At 40.4% G+C, this 26,909-nt stretch overlaps 1 protein-coding gene across 2 annotated transcripts in view; it reads right to left on the reverse strand.

The window, feature by feature from the left end:
* Window positions 1–26,909, reverse strand: part of BRIP1 (BRCA1 interacting DNA helicase 1) — a 369,260-nt gene that overhangs the window by 336,027 nt on the left and 6,324 nt on the right. For both annotated transcript variants that reach the window (XM_073665493.1, XM_073665494.1), the window contains exons 4-6: window positions 11,210–11,374; window positions 8,262–8,389; window positions 7,320–7,472 (exon numbers count right to left, since the gene is read on the reverse strand). In XM_073665493.1, the coding sequence (XP_073521594.1) occupies window positions 7,320–7,472; window positions 8,262–8,389; window positions 11,210–11,374 (446 nt within the window). The remainder of the gene's footprint in view (window positions 1–7,319; window positions 7,473–8,261; window positions 8,390–11,209; window positions 11,375–26,909) is intronic.

Here is a 26,909-nt window from a genome sequence, read left to right on the forward strand (position 1 = left end):
TGCATCTTGCCGCGTTTTGGATGAGCTTTTTATGCATTTTTGTACATCAATGAATGCTTTCTGGAGCTAAATAAAGTAGGACATTGCTTTAACCCTTGCATTACCGTCAGAACTGGGGTGAGTATATTGGTGAATTTAAATGATTAAAGAATGTGTCAGTTGTATTTCAAATAAAGTGTTTGTTATGTGTGCTTATTTAACTCTTTACTTTAATTAGGTTTGGTAATGAAAGAGTCTGACACCTTGCCATCAACAAAAGGGCTAGGTGTCAGCTAATCCAATAAGCCCAATCTTCATTAGCATTCCCATTCATGTAATTTCTGTAACAGCTGAGAGCTGCTATTTTTAGCCTATGAAGGTGCCATTAGGCAAACATGTTCCCTGGCTATTAATAACAGCTCACAGCTAATTTGTTAGCCGCTACGTCCCCCCAATCAGCACCCAGTAGAGCTTTGGAAGCAGCGTATTTTTGCCGTGTCCAAAAAGCTGTGTTCTAATGCCGCCCTTTTATTGTCAATACACGCGGATCCACCGCATGTAATGACATTTCAATCGGTCTAATTCTGCAGCGGAGACTAGCGTGTCCGCTACAGAAATTGACCTGCTGCTGGTGAGTTTGGGCACGTGCCCACGATCAGGAGCCACTGCAGGTTTGAAGCTGTGTTTATACAGAGTCAAACCCGCAGCGTCCAGATGTTACAGCATAGTGGATGGGATCTCTAAAATTCTCATGTCCACTATGTGTGCATCTGAGGCTGCGGATCACCCGCGGACACTGACATGCGGCACATCTTTCAGTACCGCAGCATGTCAAATTCTCTTGCGCAGTCACTAGTCTCCACAACAGAAATTTGACCACTAGAATGTATAGAATGCGGTAAATCCGCATGGTTCAGTGAACACATGTGGATTTACCTGTGTTCAATAGAACGCAGAGTTTTGGACGCAGCAAAAATATGCGTCCAAAGCCCTGCCAAGTCTGAATTGTGGGCACATAGCCTAAAATGTAAGAAAAAAAAATGGCATGGGCTTCCGTGTCACTTTCATAACCAGCAGAGGGAAAGCCGACCACTGGGAGCTGATATTAGTAGCCGGGGAAGGGACCATAAGCCAAAAATGCTCCCTGGCTATTAATAACAGCTAACAGCTGTTTGCTTGGCGGCTGACATGAAGCCCAGGTTAGTAATGTTGAGGCGTCTATAAGACGCCCCCATTACTAACCCCGTAGTAAGGTTTACAACACTTTTTCAATAAAAAGACACGGCCAGAATAAATCTTTTTATTGAAATAAAATTACACACGGTTTTAATAATTTTTTGATTATACTGCCAATCCCCAAAGCCCTCAATGTTTTGTAAAAAAAAAAAAAAATCCGCAGCATAAACGCTTGGAAAACGCATAGTGGGCACACAGCCTTAAGGGAATCTTTCAGCAGGTTTTTGCTATACAATCTGAAGGCAGCATGCTGTAAAGGTTAAAACACAGATTTCAGCAATGTCTCTCTTATCAAGCACTGACGTTTTGTTTGCTTGCAATGACTGTTTTAGCACCAGTAGCTTATCATTGCTGGGACACAGCAGCACATGCCTCCTGGTCCAGCAACACCTCCTCCTGTGATGAGCATCTCACTATCTATGAACTTTGTACACAGAGAGCCTGGTGAGGGCGGGGTTAGCTTTCTCAGCTCTGCTGCATTGCTAAATCTAAAAACTTGATTGTATGAGAACAGCTGCATCCAGCAATCTAAGTGATACATTGTTGGATTCAGCTTCTCTTTGCCTACATCAGGCTGCTCTCAGATGAGGTAGCACAAACCTGCTGACAGATTACCTTTTAAGGATTTAGGTGACCCCAGGTTTCAATGACCTGTGTAAAATGTTATTTTTAGACCTAACGTGCACTATATATTTATATGCTCAGGTAGCATGTCAGAATTCTGGGATTATAATATTAAATGACACATCAACTCGCTAATGCTAAAGATGGGTCTACAGCAGGCCAAATCCTATCATATACCAATTTAATTTGTGAAGGATTAAAACATTTCGATGTAACTGCCAGCTAACATCTAGAGTTTTAAGTGTGCTTGATCACAGCGGCATAACGGAACAGGCAAAAACATTGCTTTGGATCTGTCCTCATGGATCACTATCAATCTAGCCATCAAACTCCTTATCAATCAAAGCATTAGTAAATAACAAGTGTAAAACAACAAGGTTACCTAAAGGGTTATAGGGTGTAAGGACAACCTCTTAATGGGGTTGTTGCCTTTCTGTAAATGGATGTCCCCAGCTACAGGTTATTATATTCAAACAAATCATGCTGTACTTATTCTCTTAAGTCTCTGCTGTTGGTCCCAGTGTCTGGCATTGGCTAAGGTTTTTAATATTAGAGTTAGGACTGTCCCATAAGGGTTGCCGTGAAGTGGCGGGATGGCTTTCACATTATTTTGATCAAAATTATGTTAACTTAATACCCTTTATTATTTATTATTATTTTTGCACTGTGCGATTTATACATTTACTTTCAGTTATTTGGGTATTTTTCTTGTCTTTGGTTTCTCTCTGTTTAATGGCCTTGTGTGAACATGCATTTACATTTTGCATGCACATCAACTTACGTTTCAGTTCAGACCTTCAGGTTTTTTCTTTGCAGTCAGTATGCTTTAGTGCATATAAAAGGGTGTGGCCGACCTTTGTCTGGGCTGAGACGCTCATTCTGCCTCGGCTTTATGCTTACACTAGGGATCCAGTCTCTCTGCCCTTGTCCATATGTATGTCACTTGACAAATGGTAAGGTTTTTAATATTAGAGTTAGGACTGTCCCATAAGGGTTGCCGTGAAGTGGCAGGATGGCTTTCACATTATTTTGATCAAAATTATGTTAACTAAATACCCTTTATTATTCATTATTATTTTTGCACTGTGCGATATATACATTTACTTTCAGTTATTTGGGTATTTTTCTTGTCTTTGGTTTCTCTCTTAATGGGGTTGCTGCCTTTCTGTAAATGGATGTCCCCAGCTACAGGTTATTATATTCAAACAAATCATGCTGTACTTATTCTCTTAAGTCTCTGCTGTTGGTCCCAGTGTCTGGCATTGGCTGCAGCGCTGATATTACGTCGACAGTGTGTCAGCCAATCAGTGAGCTCATTGTTTCTGCTAATGTAAAATAAACTCCCCCTTCAGTGTCACTGAGCACAATGAATGCCTGCCGTGCTGTCAACATGACGTCAGTGCTGCAGCCAAAGCCAGATATTGAGACCACTGGCGGAAACTCGCCAGTGGACATGGGGACGGTGAGTTTAACTCAGTCTTTTTCTTTATAATAATCTGCAGTCGAGAATATTCAATTACTGAAAGTGAACAACCCCTTTAAGCCTCCATACAGTTTGGACAGCTTTTGGTCAAACAATGGTTTGGCTGGTAGCTATCTAGCCCGAATCCTCTATACACAGGAGGCTCACACATCCGAGCACTTCTGTGTTCTCTATAAAAGCCGCTGCCAGACGCCTCTTGCAAGGCCTTATCTCTTAGAGAACAAAAGGATCAGCAGTCCAAAATCAGATATGCTGAATCCTTATCTCCCACAACATTGGCTGTTAGGGGGACAGTTGGCTTTGCCATCAATATTAGGGGGTTTGGCTGACGTTCGTCTAATGTGTTTGGGGGTTTTAGTCTTGCACAACGTCGATATACAATTACTTTTTCTCCACCTTACAATCAATGACAATCCAGAGGCTTGCTCTTGGTAGCAATTTATACAGCTTGAGGACGAAAACCTCAATTTTTCTTAAAAATGAATTGTAAAAAACATACGAAGCAATCTGTACGTATCATAAGTGAACTGCTTTATTACAACCTCCCCCGCTTCCCAAGTCTGTTAAAAGGCATTTGGTGGTTACAGTAATTAGTGTTCACGTTCTTATGACATTTTCACCACTTTTTTTATTATCCTACTGAGAGATGACTTCATTGCCAACTATATACAACATGGCAACATTTACTCACACTTCATGCTTTGGTAATTAAAACTATGTCAACACATTAAGCTGAGTATTATTTTCCAAAATAACTAATATAAAAAGGAAAACCAGTTTGGCTGTTGCTCACATATTAAGTCCTATGCGCTCAGTTTAGAATGAAGCGCAGTGTGCATAAATAAACCTGCATAAACATTTCATTTGGTTGGGCGGCTGCAAGAATTGAGAGGTACAGGGAACCCCTTGTGACCATCTGTCATATAAAGTGTGTATAAATCTGAATAGCTGATGAGATAGCTGCTCATGGATTTTTACCAAATCACTGCCATACTCTTACACTGGAAATTAAGCTGCGTTTTATCGTAAAAGGGCTAGAAATAACACAGCTATAGAATAATATATGCGGATATATTTTGTGAAAAGAAATTCAGCAGTTATAATTTACAAGTGTTTCCGAAATGTAAAGAATGCCACCTGAAAGCTTATTTCGCCAAGCTCCAGCACAGAAAGAGGGACATTGCAGTTAAATCTGTGAAGTATTTTGAAAAAAAACACATAGACCCCCAAAATCTGTAAGGGGAAGAAAGGTTTCTTTAAGAAGGTCACATTCATGGAATATTTTCGTAATTGTTTGGCTGAGATCAAATGCTACAGCTGAAACGGCACCCACAAGCAAAATCAGCCCGGTTCTGAAAACCATTGTGGATAAACGCACAGAACTGTGTAGACATTAACCCTTTCCCGACATGGCAGTTTCAGTTTTTGCCCTTTCTTTTTTCCAGGAGCCATAACTTTTTTATATTTCAGTCGATAGCCATATGAATACTTCTTTTGTATGGGACGAGTTATACTTTTGAAGGGCACAATCTATTTTATCATATGATGTTCTGGAAAGTGGGAAAAAAATCCAAGTGCATCGAAATTGAGAAAAAAAAAGCACATGTCCACAATTGTTTTTTGGGTTTTGTTTTAACAGCGTTCATTATACGGAAAAAATTATCTGGCCACATGATTCTCCGGGTCAGTACGACTACAGACATACCAAACATGCATAGTTTTTTATTTTATTTTATATAAGTGGTGAAAAAATGTTGTGTTGAAGTTTTTCGGAGACCTGTAACGTTTTCAATTATTGGTCGATGGGGCTCGGTGTGTGTTTTTTGCTTCGTGAGCAGACATTTGTATTGTTACCATTTTGGGATAGCTATAATATTTTGATCAAATCTTACTACATTTTTTTCAGGTGCTGCAGTGTCCAAAGAACCATAATTTTGGTGTTTAGATTTTTTTCTCTCATTACACCATTTATCAATAGGGTAAATTAATTTAATATTTTGATAGATATGACTTTTCCGCACGTAGCGATACCACGTGTATTTTTTTATTTTTAATTCTTTATTTAAATGGGGGAAACGGGTATGAGTCGAACTTTTAAATTTATTTTTTTCATATTTTTAAAAAACTTTTTTTGTTTTCTTTTGACTGTATTTTGTAGTCTCCTCAGGGAACCTGAACTTGAACCTGAAATTAACTGATTGCTTCTACTATATCCAGCAATACCACAGTAAGCAAAAAAACAGTCATCGCAAAAATTACAGTTTCCTATGAATGCCAACCACGGACTGGTTTTCATACGAGTATTGCCATAACAGGCATGGGGGTCTTCTGCAGACCCTCGGTTTTCATGATAACCCATGGTCACCCCATGTTACAGGTGGTGCAGACGGGGAGTCAGAGCATCACACTCCCCCGGGCTGCGCGTTGTAAATGCAACCGTCTCAAACTTACAGCTGCTTTCAAACAAGTTAATAGCCCAGGCTCCACTTTGTTCCATTCACAGCTATTAGAAGCAGATGACGGTCGCAAAGATACAGGCTCAGTTACTGTGCTTGCATCAAAGCCCGGGAGTCAACATGTGACCTACTAGTACAACCTATGTTGGTAAGGGGTTAACAATCAAAGGGATCTGAGCAAAAATAAGTTTGAAAATCAAGCCGATTTGCATCGACATCATTTTTTTTTGCAATTCCCCCTCTATAGGAGGATACAGCAACAGATTACTCCAGCTGTGGCTCATTTATTAGCAAAAGGCAGAAACCTTAAAGAGTAACTAAATGTTCTGAATAGACAGTTATGAAACTTTGCAAATCACATTTCTTTAAAAATATTGCATAAGTGGCTTCCAATCTGCTGCTTTTCCCAAGGCTATTTGCTTAATTTCAGTTGCATTGATAACAGAACACACTCATTTGGAGTACTGACACTGGCAGAGAAAGGGTCAGCACCCGTGTGTAGGCTTGTCACATCCCTGACTACCTACTGTATAGTGCTGGGGGCAGCACAAAAGAGGATAGGGACGCAGGATGGGGGCAGCACAAAAGAGGATGGGGGCAGCACAAAATATACATACATATATATATGCACACATACATGGAAATATATTATATATAGGTATTACTATGGGGTGGAGCATAATGAGAATAGGGTGCTTGTAGAAGTAAATCTAATGCTTCCATTACAGGAGAAGTGAGACTCAGATAAGTCTGCTACAGGAGATTGAATGTTGGTCCTATCAGAACAGAGAAAGAAGGACACATATGCTGACCCATTTACTGCCATCTTTAGTATGTTCTGATATCAATGTAGCAGAAGGCAGCGAAAGAGATTTACACGTGATTTTTTTCTATAATGTAATAGCCAGGTATTCCTCTATAAGCTACAAAGGAAATCAGATAAACGTAAGAAATCTCTCCAAGTATCAAATGCAATTCTTGAACTGCCAGCTAAAAGTGGTACAGAAAAAAACCAATAATAAAACACACACATGGCAAAAAAAAACACACTGTCAAATATTATATCAATTATGATCTTAATATCTAGTGTCAGGGCAAAGGCTGGTTGATTGGCTTTAACACAGAGGAAAGATCAAACATAACAGCCTACAGCACCCTCTTGTGTCATCATGCAAGATTTTCAGGCACTTTTTTTAAACTCTTTAATTCTAATTCATAGCTTGGTAACAAAACTAAGAATAGACATGATTTTTTTTTAATTATCACCAAAAGCAATAGAATAAAATGGAGAACAAGACAGATGCATGCATTTACAATTTTTAACTAAAAGAAGTAAATGCAACATTAGATATAAAATAGGTGGTAGGAGGTCTATTTTATGCAAATTTTTGACCAGAATGAATGATTCAGATCCACCAGTTTGGTTAGCTGATGAATTTACTCGTGTATGAACGCGTACAAGATGCAACAGCTGTAACTTCATAAGGAACAGGCCAATCATACTGTTTATGAGGATTTAGTATTTGTAAGTTGCTACTAACCTGCTTCGAAGAAGATGGCGCAGAATAATCTGATGCATTAGGAACATCAGGTTTTTGCTGTTTGCAAAAAGTATTGGCTAAACTGCTGTTGTCATCATATTCATCTTCATCAATAAACTGTACGCCTTTCTCAAAACAGGGTCGCTTTCGGGTCTGCCAAACAAGTATTTTTCAGATTTGTAATCATATGGTTAACATGTCACATAAAACTTTAACTTAAGTTTTGATCTAATCTGAAGTTGGCCTTTGCATTTGCCCAAGTCATGATAATGTAGGAGGATATACTATTTGGTGCTCTGTGCATCACTTCTATTCCCTGTAACCGTTTCCTGTGCAGGAGATATGCTGCTCAAAAGCAACAGAGAATACACTTTTCCAGTCAAATAACCTTCACAATTAAAGCAGCGAGCAATGAATACATTTTATAAAATAGACTAAAAATGCCCATACACTTCATACTGTTGTGGGCCAACAGCTGCTTCTTGTCGGAGTATGCATACATTTTCAATGAAGAGAGGAGAATAGACCACTGCCATCTTTGAACAGGCATGGCACAGTTTTAACTGAACACACATTTTATTATACGTGTACACAGGGATCATAAGGAATGACAGCGGGAAAGGATTGTCTAACTATAAGTCATTGTGAAACTTACTGTAACGTAAGTGTCATTGTTTGCTTTAATTGAATATGAACAAAATAACTGTTAAGGGAGTAACAATTAAGATCTAGGCTGCGGTAATTCACTATCCATTGTCAAATTCAAAGTCGTTAGTCTCTCTGACACTTCAATGTGCACAGCAATAATGAGGCCATTTATAATTGGGAGCAGTAACTAAATATGACAGATGAGGTGTGGCGTGACCTGAATAAACCACAAGTAATTAGGAAAGAAAATAAGAAATTTATTATATACTCTTCTGTGAATACAGTGTTTTTTACCTGCTGCTCACTGGGAGAAGCGCGGCTTCGTTTTCGATCAGCTTGAAAATCATCATTGTCTTCAGCAGTGGACGCTTTTTTCATTGCAGATAACTTTGAGGAAAGTGAAAGCTGGCTACTGAATAATTCTACAAATAACACAGAATATATATTTATTTAGAATTTAAAAATATGTAATATACACAGCATCATGATTCATTACAAACATACTGTCACGGGTTTACCGCGAAAGAGAGGAGCCAGAAGACTGAAGAATCCGATTCCTCCCACTTCTGCACTCACTAGAAGCTTTTCATCTTCACATTAAATGGTGCAGGTTTTTTTCAGCAGTGCAGGGGTTAATCTTTTCAGTTGTGAGCTCCTGGAAGCTTACCTGCATTAAGGCTCTCAGCTGTCCAGTGTTAGCCACTCCCCGCTCCTATATATTCTGGGCTTTGGTTTGGAGTCATTGCAAAAGCTAGCTTATGCTGCTAGGAGTGTGGTGGAGAGTTCTTATTTGAGAAAGCGTTTGGAGGATTTAAGCCAAGACTGTTGTGTGGTTTAGGTTGTGTGTAATCCACTTCCATGTGCATATATTTGTATGATTGGTATTTCCTTTAGCCCTGTTTGTAATACCTTGTTAGTCTGGTTGATGTACTGCCATACACTACTACTCCCCTCTTCCCTGGGAGGGGGAAGGGAACAGACTGAGGGCAGATTGAGGAGCTCAGACAAGGTACATGGCCCCAGTGTCTTCATTTTCAGAAGTAATTAGGGGAACAGGGCCAGCTAGGGCGCAGCTAGTGTTAGGGACAGGGAAGGAACCCCTGGCCCTGGGATACCCGACAACTGAGTCTTGACACATACTGCTCTAAGGCTGTAATCACATCAGTGTTTCACAGTCAGAGTACAGACCGTGATATCTGGACCAGTTGTGGCATCCCTCACCAGAACTTGACAGCCTCATAGGCAAACCTGAGGCTGTTGAGTTCAGGTTGGGAGACCAACGACCATCTAGAAATCATGATCCGTACACAGACCATGAAACACGGACATGTGAATGCAGGCTTACAAGAACTTATTTTAAAGAAATTGTGAATTACCCTGACTCATTTTGTTGTCATAAATGCCAAAGGGTAATGCCCCTAAAGATCCCCAAGTACATCTTCTGCCAAGTTTCATGCAGTTTTCTGCCATTCTGCTTCCCTTCCTGTTCCCTGACATCAGCTCTGCGCTCACAGCCATCACTTCCTCTTCATAATCCACTGCTTCATTCTGACTACATTTCTCATTATTCCTTATGCTGAGCTGAAAGCCAGGAGTGAGCACACCCCCATAACTTTGCTTAAACCCTTCCCACTCCTCCCCAAGGGGCACACACATCTTTAGCATGATCTCCTGTACAGGAAACTGTTACAGGTAATAGAAGTAATGCACAAAGCACCACAACAGCAGACCTGTCAATAAAGATTATCCCATACTGCCCCCTCACTGACTGACTGACTGAAGGATGGATAGATAGACGATTGAGGTAAGAGAAATGAATGTATTAGTATAATAAAGAGTATACAGCAGGGTGTACGTACCTTACACAGGGTATACAGCAATGTGTGTACATGTATGTAGACTCTGTTATACAGATACATGGGAAAGCTTGGTCTGCAGGAAGAGCTGTGTCTGCAGCAGCATGCACAGGAACAGTGTGAGCTCAGCTGAAAGGAGCCCCACAGACTCACACTGCTAACCACCCTGACCCATCAATTTCCAGAGCCCAGATCTGAGGAAGATTTTGAAATCACATCACAGGAAGCCAGGAGAGACTTAGCCAGAGATAATGTGACCAGGAATGAAGCTCAGTTTGCAGAAGGATTTGGAAAAACAAGGTATTTAGTAAAGTGCTTCTCTATCAGTTAGTTCACATGAAAGGAACAAGTAAAGTAGTAGCCAGCTTCTTTCAGTAATAAAATACTAAATGGTCACAATTCCGAGAATTTTAGACATTAACAACTTGCGTGCTACCAATAGGATGGGTTGAAGAGCCCTTTAAAGAAAGCTTTATTCTAAAGCTAGCTATAAGCCTCATGCAGACATACGTATAAATTGGACATGTGCTGTTCGATTTTTAATTGCATAGTACACGGACAGCACACTAACCCATGTTATTCAATAGGGCTGTTCAGATGAACGATTTTTTTCTTCAGCCCGGCCGTCTGTGAGAATGCAGTCACAGCATGCACTATTCTCTTCAGAGTTTTGGATGAGACTCACCTATTCAAGTCTATGGGTGCGTAAAAAATACATCCAAGTGGCATCCGATTTTTACAGATGCATTTCTATTATAAACCTAGGAAACTGTATTTGATCACGTACATTTTTTAGTATAGATTTATAAAAACAGATCACACACAGATGACATTGTAGAATATTATCATTATCCTTCCCATGCAGCACTTGAGAATTAAAGATTAGAGATGAGCGAACCCGAACTGTAAAGTTCAGGATTCGTACCGGACACTAGGTGCTGAACTCCAAAAATGGACTTCAAGGAGAGAGAAACTTTTGAGCTCCAAAGTTCGGGTCTATGATGTTCAGGTTCAGATTCAAGTTCAGGTATAGTTCTGGTACTTCTTTGGTTCAAAGTTCGGTCGAACTTGACGAACTTCGACGGGTCCGCTCATCACTACTAAAGATGTATAGAAAAATATTCTAGAAACATTCTTATGTGATAACATTTTCCCAGTACGAAAGTGTATTGAATACTTAAAAGATTACAGATATTTTTGGATAACTAGAAAAAATAGGTAATAAATTATTGTCATGTTGAATAAAAGTATATGTAATGTCTAAACTCAAAATACCATAAACTGTATGAACGTTGAAACCAAAAATATAGCAATAGGGTTTGTAATGCGCTCGGCATAGGCCAATGTCAAACAGTTCATTACAAGAGTGCAATTGAATTCTATTACCATTTGCAGTTAATGAAAGACCACTTGAGGATGAGCCAGATATACCACCAGTAGTAGAAGTAGATGCTGCATTGGAATGGGGTGTCTTTGAATGGCATGTGCAGCTACAATGTGAATGTTCTTCTTTTTTCCATTCTTTTTCACTTGCACTGTCAACAGGCTTTCCTACAAGAGAAATATACAGGTACAATTACATTATTTATTTTTTTGTTATACAACATACAGAATTCAGAAGCCGTTCAAAACATGTAGACGATAAATTAGCCATCTTTATTTCTCAAAGTGTTGTCCTGACTTATGTGAGTAGGTTTTATAAGAAACCCATAAACACTCAATAACCAGAATAAAATCCCCTCCAACCTGACCCCCCACATAAAAAAAAACAAATATAAAAAAAAAATTTGCATTTGAATTTCCTAGACGGTTGTCATGGTTCATTGTACTGTGTCTGGTTTTTTCAAAGTATATATTGTATTGCAGTTTCTTGCAGGAAACAAGTATGGAATTAATATATTTTGTGGCTAATCGGGTGTTGGGTTAGAGAGATTTCACTTATGATATGTTCTTACTAGAAGTTCAAAGGATGTAAGGGGTTCACTTACACGAGCAGATATTCGTTTAAATAATGAACGCTGCGACTGTAAATCACGACGTGCGAATGATGTCAGGCAAGTGTTTATATAGGAAGAAAATTGTGAATGAAATGATTGAATAACGATTGTTACATTGTAACATTGAATATCATGAAATTGTGTACACACACACAGATAACCCTACTTAGGGCTTGAATTTCCACTTTTCCCGTTTGTCGGTGAAATTGTTGAACGAGTAAACAATCTCCATCTGCATTATCCAATTTTCATAAGTTAAACAAGTATGTTTTCAATCGCCTAAACGATTTCATGCAGGGTTAACCCCTTTACGACATATGACGTACAGTTACATAATAGGTCATGTCCCTGCCTTTGATCTGGTCAAGACAAGCCCATATCATTCCTGGCAGATGATGACTGATTTATTCAGTCATCATCTGCCACTAACAGCCGCGGGTGGACCATTCATGTTAACATGTTAAATGCCGCTGTCAATCTCTGACAGCTGCAGGGGAGCGCGTTATTCCATGCGCCCATCGGTACACCAGTGACCTGATCGTGGGACGCCGATGGGTTGCCAAGACAGCCGGGAGTCTGCTGTCCCCTGTGCCTGCCATTACGACACTCTTGTGAAAGCCAGCTTTCAGCTGCCGTTCGAAGGAGATCATGATTTTAGCTATACGTAGCAGTGCTGATGCAAGCGATCGGATGCTCGCAGCTTCAAGTCCCCTAATAAGACTAACAAGCACAGAAAAAAGTGAGAAAAAATGTATTTATTTTTTTTAAAAGGAAAAATACAAAAAGTTCAAATCGCCATTCTTTTGCCCCATTAAAAAATAAAACAATTTAAAAAAAAATACAAATATTTGGTATCATCACATTTAGAAAAGTCCGATCTATCAAAATATAAAATAAATTGATCCAATCGGTAAATGACATGAGAAAAAAAATTGAAAAACTAGAATTACGTTTTTTTGCCACCACAACATTGCAATAAAAAAGAACAAAATATTGTATCTACCCAAAATGGTATCAGTAAAAACGTCAGCTCAGGGCACAAAATATAAGCTATCACAGAGCCCCATATTGCGAAAAATGAAAACGTTACGGACTTCAGAAAATGGCAAAAAAGGTACTGTAATTTTTTTTTTTAACCACTTAAAGAGAACCTGTCATCAGGATCAGGCATGATAAACTAAATAAATGGGCATAAAAGCCCTGTACTGCTGATTTAATAGGTACATTCACTGCAGAAATCAGCAGCCTGGTTATTCTTTAGTCACCAATAGAGGTTTTGGTGCAATAAGCTGTTCGTGCGTTAGGGCGGGCCTATGGAGTGGCCCCACTTCAACTTGGCTTTTTGTTGTTGTAACTGAGGCTCCTGCTGATACCCCAGTTAGAATAAAAATAAAAAAGATAAAAGGTGACCATCAAAGCTCTTTTATGACCTGATGGGGACATATTATGGAAAGAAAAAAATATATAGAGATTTATATAGACACACACACATTCAAAACTAGTACAAAAAAAAAAGAACAGACCGTACATGACAGCATAAACTATAACCATACCTGCCCGATACATTTGAGACAAAAACAAAAAGACATAGTTAGAAATAAAAATAATACTAAACAATATAAATAAATACAAAAATGAAAAAAGTTAAAAATTCCAAAAAGGGTCTTGTTTTATAGGACCAAAGCACTGTAGTTGTTTAAAGGGATTTTATGTAAGTTGACAAACTTTCATATGCCACTATGATAAAAAAAATTACTCTTTTTCAATTCTCCTGCCATTTCCGCACTGTTGCTCCAGCATTCAGGAAGCGATGACGTGACATACATAGCTTGAACACTTCAGCCAATAACTGGCCTTATTGGAAACATCACATAGCTATTAAGGTCTGTTATTAGCAGAAGATAAAATACAAAACATCACATTTCCAAGACCACTGAAAAGGCCTAAGATTTGAAAGTCAAATTATGGTTATTTTGTTTTCTTTTTATATTGATCGCTGTTAGGCAACCTTCATAAAATACATTAAAAACCCTTTACTTAGCTAATGAGTCAGTCTAGAGTGGCAATGCTAAGTGCTGGTCCATATGACTTTTTCACTATGGGATGGCTATTGAGTAGTGCATTTACATGTATTTATGAGTCAGCATATTAACATATACAACAATTAATCATAACCAAAAGAACTGTTCTGAAATGGTTAAACGTAGAACTTGCAGGGCCTGATAATAGGAGTACAGAACATAATATCAAACCCCAAAGTGCCAATAAAAGGGTGACATTCTTCTGTTTATGATGTGATTGAACTTGAAGGCGGAAAGGTGAGTATGTAATCTCAGATGTTTCCCAACAGCTCTTGAGATTTAGCATGTGTTGGGCCTGTTTGGTTCAAGTCACAGTAAGATCTCCCCACTAGAGGAAAACATCTGAGGACACAAGGTCCACTCATTAGGTGGATGCCTATACACGTAATCCCCAAAGCGGTCATAAAAAAATAACATGTGTAACCTTCTAGTAAATGTTAGAAAGAGGGAAGACAACAAAAAAAACTATGACAACACATATCTTGCCTTTAATAAAGGAAACCACATTCTCAGATGAAGAGACCCGCATTTCACCGGGTCTGGGGTATTTAAAAGATGTTCTTATATGTAAGGAATAACTAAATACAGGATTTCTGTACCAGAAACTAGGAATAACTGGATCAGAAACAATATAATATCCCATTATCACACATACTGTATATATTCAAAGTGGAATAAACCAAGACTCCGTCTTCCTTAAAAAGGCATATTCTTTATTCGAACCATGTGCTTAACCCCTTCACCCCCAAGCCTGTTTTCACCTTCCTGACCAGTGTCACTTTATGTGGTAATAACTCTGGAACGGTTCAACGGATACCACCGATTCTGAGACTATTTTTTCGTGACAAATTGTACTTCATAATAGCAGTAAAATTAGGCGAATACGATTTGCTTTTATTTATGAAACAATTTAAAATTTGAAAATTTTTCGAACTTTTCATCGAACTTTGAATTTTTATGCCCATAAAACAGATGGTCAGTAGTGTTGTGCGAACGTGCTCAGAAAAGGCATTATCCGAGCATGCTTGAGTCCTAACTGAGCACACTCGGCAGTTTAACAGCTGCGAGACATGCAGAGATTGCCTGACAAATAGGCAATCCCTGAATGTGTTGTGGCTGTCTAACAGCTGCGAGACATGAAGTCACGGCGACGCGAACATATTTTGCGAGCACATCGAAGATACTCCCCACAATTGAGCGCATTTTGGAAACTACACTCTTCAAGGAATTTATCTAGGGGTGAGGTGAGCATTTTGAATCCACAGATGCTTACAACATTGGACCATGAAAACTAAAAATTATTTTTTTTCCCCAAAAAAATTTGCTTTACCCCAACTTTTTAATTTTCATGAGGGTAACAGGATAAAATGGACCACCCAATTTGTTGTTCAATTTCTCCTGAGTATGCTGATGCCCAATATGTGGAGGAAACAGACACGGCAGGGCACGAGTGCTATTTGACGTTTCGAGCACAGATTTGGCCGAAATAGACTGTGGATGCCATGTCGCATTTGAAGAGCACCCAAGGAGTCAAAGAAGCAGAAACACCATTTCGTAAGGGGGTGATGAAGGCTTACGCCGAAACGTGCGTCGGGATGGGCGCCACACGTGTATCCTGGACCTCACAGGTAGTATGATATCTTTACCGCTGTTTAACTTTTGCATTGATTCTGCACAAGCACTTTATATTATCCTTAGTATTGATCCATTGGACTATACATGTGGTTTATTGCTGCTAATTTCTAATATACAAGCAGATTTTGCACAAGCACTTATTACCTTTTTCATTGATGATCCATTCAGATTATACATAAGTATTGATATAGTCAGATCTATGCAAATATTTTCGCGGTACCATTGCCATACATCATTATATCATTTCTATATGAAAGTAATTACCTGATAAGTACAGAATTATGGCATATATGTTTTTTGTCTTGATGTATTACATGTTGGGATCTCCTACCATTACGTACTTTATCTTGGGTCCATGAGATTTGTATTTATACTGTCTTATACTGTGAGCGCCTGTCTCTATAGTGCCACCCTTCTACTCAAACCATGCATTCATTAAATTTTTTTAAATTTGTAGCATATGCATACCCTTACACTTTTTTGTTCGGTTTTTCCGCTTTCGTTTTTTTGGGTTATTCTTCCGAATGGTCTTGTCCGGCGAACATATGCAAGAATATATTTTTACATAGACATATATTACTTTGTATACAATTTACATATATTATTTTTCATTATCCAAGTATCTTATCTTACAATTTCTCCTTAGTACGCCAATACTCCATATCTTGTCAGAAACTAGTTTTCAGGCACAGTGCAAAACTCAGCAGGGAAGGAGCACAATATTAATATGCAAATTGTGCTGGAATGTTTTGTGGGCGTCCTGTCACATTGGTAGAGCCCTTAAGGTGCCAGAACAGCAGAACCCTCTATAAGTTAAACCATTTTACAAACTGCAACTCTCAATGAATTAATTTAGGGATGCATTGAGGATATTGACACCACAGGTGTGTCACAGACTTTTATATCATTGGGAGGGAGATTTTATCGCTTAAATACTGTTTCAGTCTCAGATTTTTCATTTTCACAAGGAGAAATGGGTAAAAAGACCTCATAATTTATTCTCCTGAACGTGGCAATACCCCATATGTGGCTATATAGTACTGTTTGGCCACACAGCAGGGCTTGGGAGGGAAGGAGTGTTATTTGACTTTTGCAAATTTTTCTAGAATAGTTTGCAGACTCCATTAGCAGAGCCTGTAAGCATCAAAACAGCAGAAACACCCCTCAAGTGACTCCTTATTGAAATTTACACCCCTCTGAGAATTCATCTACGGGTGTATTGACTATTTTGACTCTATGGGTGTTTTCCAAAAACAAACACACAGTGGAAGTTGCAGAGTGAAAATTGCAAATATGCCATTGCAGTGACCAGTAAATTGTAGAGCTCAGTATATTGGAACCAGCTTGTGCTTCTGAAGTTAAGTACCAGTAAATTAAGTGAGTTCTCCTCACTACATTAATGGCAAACATGTGGATACTAACTACGTTTTATTCATATTGTGGGGCTCAGAAGGAAGGTGAGCATTTGGATTGGGGAGCGCAGATTTTGCTGGATTTCTTTTGGTGGGAGCCATGTCGCTTTTCCAGAGCATTTCTGCTACCAGTAACACACTATATTTCTCTTAACAGGTCACAGACTCAAGAGGGGACTTGTTTTTGTGAGTTGAGTTGAAGCTTTTATTGTTAGCATTTTGGGGATTACAGAACATTTTGGATCAGTTCACATTTATCCTATGCTCTACGCCAGGGGTCTCAAACACGCGGCCCGCGGGCCGCATGCGGCCCCTGAGGCTGCTTTATGCGGCCCGCAGGCACAGACCCCTTGACGATCCCGACCTGGTCCAGGAGGAGCCGCCGACAGCAGCGCTGAATTGCCACACAGAGACTGTTTCCCAGCACTGCATTTCCAATGCCAGCCGCTGGCCAATCAGAGGCCAGCAGCTGATATCTGCGTGTCGGCGCAGCGAGTATGACGTCATTGCCATATGCAGATGTCAGCTGCTGGCCTCTGATTGGCCGGCGGCTGACATTGAAAATGCTGTGCTGGGAGACGGTCTCTGTGCGGCAATGCAGCGCTGCTGTCGGCGGCTCCTCCTGGACCAGGTCGGGATCGTCAAGGGGTCGGACTCTGTGGTGCCTGCGGGCCACATCTGCAGGAAGGCCGCCGAGGGAACGGAGGACAGGTGAGAATCATCTTTTTTTTTTTCTATTTTATGTGTGTGAAGAACAGCACAGGGGGCACATAGCCACAAGAGGGGACCTGGATGGGGCACATAGCCACAAGAGGGGACCTGGATTGGGCACATAGCCACAAGAGGGGACCTGGATGGGGCACATAGCCACAAGAGGGGACCTGGATGGGGCACATAGCCACAAGAAGGGACCTGGATGGGGCACATAGCCACAAGATGTGGACCTGGATGGGGCACATAGCCACAAGATGTGGACCTGGATGGGGCACATAGCCACAAGAGGGGACCTGGATGGGGCACATAGCCACAAGAGGGGACCTGGATGGGGCACATAGCCACAGGATGGGGACCTGGATGGGGCACAGAGCCTCAAGATGTGGACCTGGATGGGGCACATAGCCTCAAGATGTGGACCTGGATGGGGCACATAGCCACAAGATGGGGACCTGGATGGGGCACAGAGCCACAAGATGGGGACCTGGATGGGGCACAGAGCCACAAGATGGGGACCAGAGCCACAAGATGGGGACCTGGATGGGGAACATTGCCACAGGATGGGGACCTGGATGGGGCACATAGCCCCAAGATGGGGACCTGGATGAGGCACATTAGTACAAGATGGGCGCCAGGATGGGGAACGTTGCCACAGCATGGGGACCTGGATGGGGCACATAGCCACAGGATGGGGACCTGGATGGGGCACATTAGTACAAGATGGGGACTTGGATGGAGAACATTACTACAAGATGTTTTCCATTATTACTATATGATGCTAATTGTAAGACAATATTACTGTATGTGGCCAATTGGGGGAAATAAAATCGTAAAAAAAATAAAAAATAAAATAAAGCATGAAAAAATATTGGGCACTAAAAATGCTGTTTTATATGTAAACTAAAGTAAACACAAAAAAGTGCACGTTTATTATCGCCACATCCATAACGACCCAAGCCATAAAAAAATAAACACGGCAAAAATGTTCAAAAGGTGTATACAAAAAAAATGGTATCACTAAAAATGGCACATTGAACAAAGAATGCGGCCCCCCAAATTCAAATTTTTTCCATGTGCGGCCCATATACCCAGCCGAGTTTGAGACCCCTGCTCTACGCTGAGCATTTACTTCAGGGTTTCCATCTAAATCTCTGATGCACAGTAAAAAATTATGTTGCGGTATCGTGTTAGCCAGAAAAATCTATGTACAGTTAGGTTCATATATATTTGGACAGAGACAACATTTTTCTAATTTTGGTTCTAGGCATTACCACAATGAATTTTAAACAAAACAATTCAGATGCAGTTGAAGTTCAGACTTTCAGCTTTCATTTGAGGGTATCCACATTAAAATTGGATGAAGAGTTTAGGAGTTTCAGCTCCTTAACATGTGCCACCTTGTTTTTAAAGGGACCAAAAGTAATTGGACAGATTAAATAATTGTAAATAAAATGTTCATTTCTAGTACTTGGTTGAAAACCCTTTGTTGTCAATGACTGCCTGAAGTCTTGAACTCATGGGCATCACCAGACGCTGTGTTTCCTCCTTTTTGATGCTCTGCCAGGCCTTCACTGCGGTGGTTTTCAGTTGCTGTTTGTTTGTGGGCCTTTCTGTCTGAAGTTTAGTCTTTAACAAGTGAAAGGCATGCTCAATTGGGTTGAGATCAGGTGACTGACTTGGCCATTCAAGAATATTCCATTTCTTTGCTTTAATAAACTCCTGGGTTGCTTTGGCTTTATGTTTTGAGTCATTGACCATCTGTAGTATGAAACGACGACCAATCAGTTTGGCTGCATTTGGCTGGATCTGAGCACACTGTATGGCTCTGAATACATCAGAATTTATTCGGCTGCTTCTGTCCTGTGTCACATCATCAATAAACACTAGTGACCCAGTGCCACTGGCAGCCATGCATGCCCAAGCCATCACACTGCCTCCGCCATGTTTTACAGATGATGTGGTATGCTTTGGATCATGAGCTGTACCACGCCTTCGCCATACTTTTCTCTTTCCATCATTCTGGTAGAGGTTGATCTTGGTTTCATCTGTCCAAAGAATGTTCTTCCAGAACTGTGCTGGCTTTTTTAGATGTTTGTTAGCAAAGTCCAGTCTAGCCTTTTTATTCTTGATGCTTATGAGTGGCTTGCACCGTGCAGTAAACCCTCTGTATTTACTTTCATGCAGTCTTCTCTTTATGGTAGATTTGGATATTGATACGCCTACCTCCTGGAGAGTGTTGTTCACTTGGTTGGCTGTTGTGAAGGGGTTTCTCTTCACCATGGAGATTATTCTGCGATCATCCACCACTGTTGTCTTCAGTGGGCGCCCAGGTCTTTTTGCATTGATGAGTTTACCAGTGCTTTCTTTCTTTCTCAGCATGTACCAAACTGTAGATTTTGCCACTCCTAATATTGTAGCAATTTCTCAGATGGGTTTTTTCTGTTTTTGCAGCTTAAGGATGGCTTGTTTCACCTGCATGGAGAGCTCCTTTAACCGCATGTTTACTTCACAGCAAAATCTTCCAAATGCAAGCAGCACACCTCAAATCAACTCCAGGCCTTTTATCTGCTTAATTGAGAATGACATAACGAAGGGATTGCCCACACCTGTCCATGAAATAGCCTTGGAGTCAATTGTCCAATTACTTTTGGTCCCTTTAAAAACAGGGTGGCACATGTTAAGGAGCTGAAACTCCTAAACCCTTCATCCAATTTTAATGTGGATACCCTCAAATGAAAGCTGAAAGTCTGAACTTCAACTGCATCTGAATTGTTTTGTTTAAAATTCATTGTGGTAATGTCTAGAACCAAAATTAGAAAAATGTTGTCTCTGTCCAAATATATATGGACCTAACTGTAAATACTGTTATGCACAAAAATGACAAAAGTACACTGTGTGCAGAATTCTTAGGTAAGTTGTATTTTAGAGGATTATTTTTATTATTGATCAACAACTATGTTCTCAATCAACCCAAAAGACTCATAAATATTCAAGCTTAATATTTTTGGAAGTTGGAGTGGGTTTTTTAGATTTGGCTATCTTAGGAGGATATCTGTTTGTGCAGGTAACTATTACTGTGCATAATTATTAGGCAACTTAATAAAAACCAAATATAATCCCATCTCACTTGTTTATTTTCACCAGGTAAACCAATATAAGTCCACAAAATTTAGAAATAAACATTTGACATGCAAAAACAAAAACCAAAAAAATTAGTGATCAGTATAGCCACCTTTCTTTATGATGCCACTCAACAGCCTTCCATCCATAGATTCTGTCAGTTGCTTGATCTGTTTTCGATCAACATTGAGTGCAGCAGCCACCACAGCCTCCCAGACACTGTTCCGAGAGGTGTACTGTTTTCCCTCCCTGTAGATCTCACATTTTATGATGGACCACAGGTTCTCTATGGGGTTCAGATCAGGTAAACAAGGGGGCCATGTCATTATTTTTTCTTCTTTTAGACCTTTACTGGCCAGCCACGCTGTGGAGTAGTTGGATGCATGTGATGGAGCATTATCTTGCATGAAAATCATGTTTTTCTTGAACGATACTGACTTCTTCCTGTACCACTGCTTGAAGAAGTTGTCTTCCAGAAACTGGCAGTAGGTCTGGGAGTTGAGCTTCACTCCATCCTCAACCCGAAAAGGTCCCACAAGTTCATCTTTGATGATACCAGCCCATACCAGTACCCCACCTCCACCTTGCTGGCGTCTGAGTCGGAGTGGAGCTCTCTGCCCTTTATTGATCCAGCCTCTGACCCATCCATCTGGCCCATCAAGAGTCACTCTCATTTCATCAGCCCATAAAACCTTTGAAAAATCAGTCTTAAGATATTTCTTGGCCCATTCTTGACGGTTTTATCTTATATGTTTCTTGTTCAAAGGTGGTCGTTTTTCAGCCTTCCTTACCTTAGCCATGTCCCTGAGTATCGCACACCTTGTGCTTTTTGATACTCCAGTAACGTTGCAGCTCTGAAATATGGCAAAACTGGTGGCGAATGGCATCTTGGCAGCTTCACGCTTGATTTTCCTCAATTCATGGGCAGTTATTTTGCGCCTTTTTTGGCCAACACGCTTCTTGCGACCCTGTTGGCTATTTGCCATGAGACGCTTGATTGTTCGCTGATCACGCTTCAAAATTTTGGAAATTTCAAGATTGCTGCATCCCTCTGCTAGACATCTCACAATTTTCAGAGCCCGTCAAGTCTCTCTTCTGACCCATTTTGCCAAAGGAAACAAAGTTTCCTAATAATTAAGCACACCTTATATAGGATGTTGATGTCATTAGACAACACCCCTCCTCATTACAGAGATGCACATCACCAGATTTACTTAATTGGTAGTTGGCTCTCAAGCCTATACAGCTTGGAGTAGGACAACATGTATAAAAAGTATCGAAGTAATCAAAATATGCGTTTACCTAATAATTCTGCATGCGGTGTATACTAGGAGTGATACCTTTATGGGCTAACCAGAAAAATTATCTTTGCAAGCTTTCATCGCACAGAAGCTCCTTCATGAAGGTTTACAAAAAAAAAAAAACAACTGCTTCCAGACCTATATCCAGAGCCCTAATTCAGGGATCAGGAAGAGAGATGGTAATAAAAAGTCTCTGCCTTCTCTACAGGTAGTCCACCTGTCTTTGACAGCTAGCACCCCACTCCGCAACCGCATGATCTATGTGTAGCTGTTAACTACAAAATGTCCTTACAGAGTAAGGCTATGTTCACAAACGTGTTTTTTTCTGCTGCATATCTGCTGCTAACTTTTCTCTTACAGCAAAACAGATGCGTAAAAAAAAAATATGCATATTTGTTGCGTTTTTAACTGGAAATTTTTGACCACCCATTACTTCCTATGGATGAAAAAACACAACAAATACGCAGGTGCGTTTTCTGCTGCAGAAACGCTGAAAGAATTGACATGCTCTATTTTCCAAATACGCAAGCAAGGCAGAAAATATGCAGCAAACAAAAAGCAACATGTGTGAACAGAGAATTCTGGTTTCTCATAGACTTTGCTGGTACTGCTAAACACAGCTGAAAATTTGCATAACAATCTGCTGAAAAGTACGCAGCAAAACACAACGTGTGTGAACATAGCCTAATACGCAGACCACTCCAACGCGTTAAGATGTTGGGTAGTCTGCAAGTAGTTTAAGAGAATCTGTCACCAGAAATTTGCTGTTCCATCTGAGAGCAGCATAAAAGGTGGAAAAGAGAGCTCCTTTGACCGCAATTTGTGGGTTCACAGCAACAGCTTCCAAATGCAATGCCACGCCTGGAATCATTTCAATACCTTTTACCTACGTAATTGATGATGGATTAAAGAGGGAATTGCCCATGCAGCCCATTAAAGAGCTTTTGAGATATTATACAAAAACTTTTTGACAGTGAGGGTGTTCAATGAGTGGAACAGGCTTCCACGAGAGGTGGTGAGTTCTCCTTCTAAAATGGTTTAGTGAATCCCGCATTGAGCAGGGGGTTGGACACAATGACCCTGGAAGTCCCTTCCAACTTTAGCATTCTAGGATTCTATGATAATTGTCCAACTACTTTTGGTCCCTTTAAAAAGAAGCAGCTACATATTAAAGAGCTGTAATTCCTAAACCCTTACTGCAATTAGGATGTGAAGACCATCAAATTAAAAGCGGAGAGTCATGCATTTTGAATATATAACTGTATCTTAAATATGTTTTGGTAAACCGATAAAATTACAAAACTTGTGTCACTGTTCAAATATTTCTGGACCTAACTATCACTTACTGGGCTTCTTGCTGTAGTTTTGATAAAATGCCGGTCTACCTGCTGCTGATCAGTTAGTGCCCTCAGTGATGAATTATTGGTTTGGAATCCTTAATATACATGAGCTCCAGCTATCCCAGACCCCATCATTAATTGGCAGCTTCTGTCCATACAGTATAGGCAGAAAACTGTTAATCAATGGTACAAGTGAGGTGAAACAGATCTGGTCATTGACAGAACTAGTAAAGCTGTAACAGATAAAACAGTGATTTTATTTTCAAAACTAAAGCAAGAAGGAAGCCTTTATTATCATGAATACATTGAACGCTTTCTTAAAATGCAAGTTTGAACAGATTACAACCACAATAATAAATAACACAAACAGGGTACAATACTGTATGCCTGGGCAATACATCTAAATATAAAAGCTGAGTTTTTGTATTTTTTAACTTCATGGGCAATTCTCAGATTTAATGTCTATTTTGATGTTTTATGATAACTAGTGCTAAGGGATACCATGACAAAATACAATTAAAGCACCACTCCAGCTTTTTTTTTTTTTTTTTTTTTTTTTATTTCACTACTGGAGGGGTGCTGAAAATTCAGTACTCTGCCCCGTCTGATACTCACCTTCCGGCATTTTCATGTTTCGGTCCGTCTCCTGCAGTTTGTGACCTGCCGGATGCTCCAGTGTTTCATGGAGCATGCCAGAGGTCACTAATCAATGCAAGTCTATAAGAGCCTCGTTCTGGCTCTCATAGACTTGCTTTGATAGCTTGTGAAGTAGCTTTTGACTTCTGGCCAGTCTGAAGTTGCGCTCACAAGATGGCACCGCATTAAAAAATGCTTTACTTATTTCCTGGACCAGCTCCATAACTCTGAAATCAATTTTGTGCCATTCTATGCTACGTGACCATTATAGCCAATCAGCAGCCTCTGACGGTTGCAGGCTCCATTCCTGCATCAGAATGTATATTCTTTCATTTGCCACAGTAATCTAAAGACCGCCACCACACACCGACAAAATCAGATGAATGGCTCTAGTCCGTGTGGTAAGTATAGGATTTTGTTATTTCATGCGGCACCGAGGGTGAATCAGAAGGAGTTGTCCTGCAGTGCAAATCCATTTAAATGCTAGGGAAAGGAGTTCAGAGAGGCAGACAAGCATACTGTGCAGCCTATCTGATTTCTGCCACCAGATTGCAAAATATAAACTGTGTACATTATTGAATAGATCTCTTAAACCTAATGAGGCTGGTGTACTAATTGTGAAATCAATGTCAAAAAGGCTGTATAAATCTTTTTGAAAGTTTGCATTCAACCTCTGGCCATCTAGCCTGATTGGCAGCTCCTTTATGTCCCTCCTGATGCTGAGATGTCACACTGCTCAGTACAACATCTCACACTTATAGCTATCAATCAGGATGGGTGGACAGAGATTGAATATACTTGGTCTGAGCAATTTAATTCTATAGCTAGATTCATAACAATATCAATGTTATACGGCGATTGCGAAGCCAACACCTGCTTCAAACAGCAGAGCTTGGGGTTAGCTCCAATCATTGATGTTTAACCAAATTGCATACTAAGGAAAACGATCATTCTGGAAACCATTGCCTTTACTCTCCATCACATAAACGCGGTATGTTGTTGGCATGACATGGCAGAAAGGTGCCTACTGAAGGCCCCCCTCACCAATATCTTTACACTCTCAGGCTAGGCTTCATAGATTGCTATTACTGCAGTACTATACACTACAATACTTTAGTATTGTAATATATAGTACAAGCAATCAAACGATTGCAGGTTAAAGTTCCCAGAAGGGAATTGAGAAAAAAAATGTAAAAAAAAAAAATGTTTTTAAACAAACCTCTTAAAAAATAACTAAAATATGTTGAAGCTAAACTGAATACCAAATATGGGTCATTATATGTACAATGAAGTGTGACGAATCCGCACCTCACCTGACGTCACTATTACGTCAGACGGATCACGTGATATGGATCCGCACTTTGCACCAATGTGATGTTCCGCACCCCTCGGGGGGACACAAGGTCAGATTGGTACCTTTTTACAGACACCCCCTGTCCTCACGGGCCCAGGAAGGCACAGGGAGTGAGAAGAGGTGGCCTACTCAGTCACTGTCGTGGCACCACACTCGCTCACACCCCTGACAGGCTGAAAGGCCCCTTTCATTAGCCCTAGTGAAACAGAAGCTTATCAGCCCAGTAGAGCTGCCACAAGTTCCTATTCGATATAAGCCCGGTCCGATAATGGGAATTATATCGGGCCAGAAACCATAGCATAAGAAATTAAACCGAGAAACGGACGTGTGGATTCGTGGATCGAGGTAAAAGAGCAGTCCAAGGTTAAATTATATATTTAATCGGCTTAAGGGCACACTAGACAATAGACTATACAGTGGGGGAAATAGGTATTTGATCCCTTGCTGTTTTTGTAAGTTTGCCCACTGACAAAGACATGAACAGTCTATAATTTTAAAGGGAACCTGTCACGTCCTAGTTGCTATGTACACCGCGCCCATAGCGTTGTTAGCGATGCAATGTGCATCACTAACAAGCTGTTTTCATGAAAATCGGTGGTAGTATAATGATGTTATAACATTTTATATACTTTGTCTTACCTGCTCGTATTCAGTCATAGGGGTGTGATTCTCAGATTCATTCATGGGCTGTCGCCGCGTTCAGTTAGTGCTGGCGACGCCCATGACATTTGAAAACTGCTCCTGGCAAGCACTGGGTTTGAGGGGCGCATGCACATTTGCATCTGTGGCTCCCAGCGCGTGTATGGTCAATGTATCGTGCGGTCACCGCAGCAGTGTCACTGCGCATGCGGTGACCGGAAGATACATTGACCGCGCACGTGCCGGGATCCACAGGTCACAGCGCATGCGCACTGAAGCTGGTAATCACACAGCATCAGTGCGCACGTGCCGGACCAGCATCTCAACGTGTGCAAATGCGCATGCGCCCCTCAAACCTAGCGCTTGCCAGGAACAGTATTCAGTGTCATGGGCGGCGCCATCACTAACTGAACGCGGCGACCGCCCATGACTGAATTTGAGAATCACACCCCTACGACTGAATATGAGCAGGTAAGACAAAGTATATAAAACGTTATAACATCATTATACTACCACCGATTTTCATGAAAACAGCTTGTTAGTGATGCACATTGCATAACTAACAACACTATGGGGGCAGTGTACATAGCAACTAGGACTTGACAGGTTCCCTTTAAGGGTAGGTTAATTTTAACATTGAGAGATAGAATATCCCCCCAAAAAAATCAAGAACATCACATTGTATAAATTAGATATTTTTTTTGCATTTTGCAGTGAGAAATAAGTATTTGATCCCTCTGGCAAACAACACTTAATTTTTGGTGGCAAAACCTTTGTTTGCAAGCACAGCAATCAGACGTTTTTTGTAATTGATGATGAGGTTTGCGCACATGTTGGGAGGAATTTTGGTCCACTCC

The sequence above is a fragment of the Phyllobates terribilis genome, unplaced genomic scaffold (assembly GCF_046119375.1).
Source record: "Phyllobates terribilis strain yellow unplaced genomic scaffold, ASM4611937v1 Scaffold_2__4_contigs__length_985480577, whole genome shotgun sequence".
NCBI classification, from domain to species: domain Eukaryota; kingdom Metazoa; phylum Chordata; class Amphibia; order Anura; family Dendrobatidae; genus Phyllobates; species Phyllobates terribilis.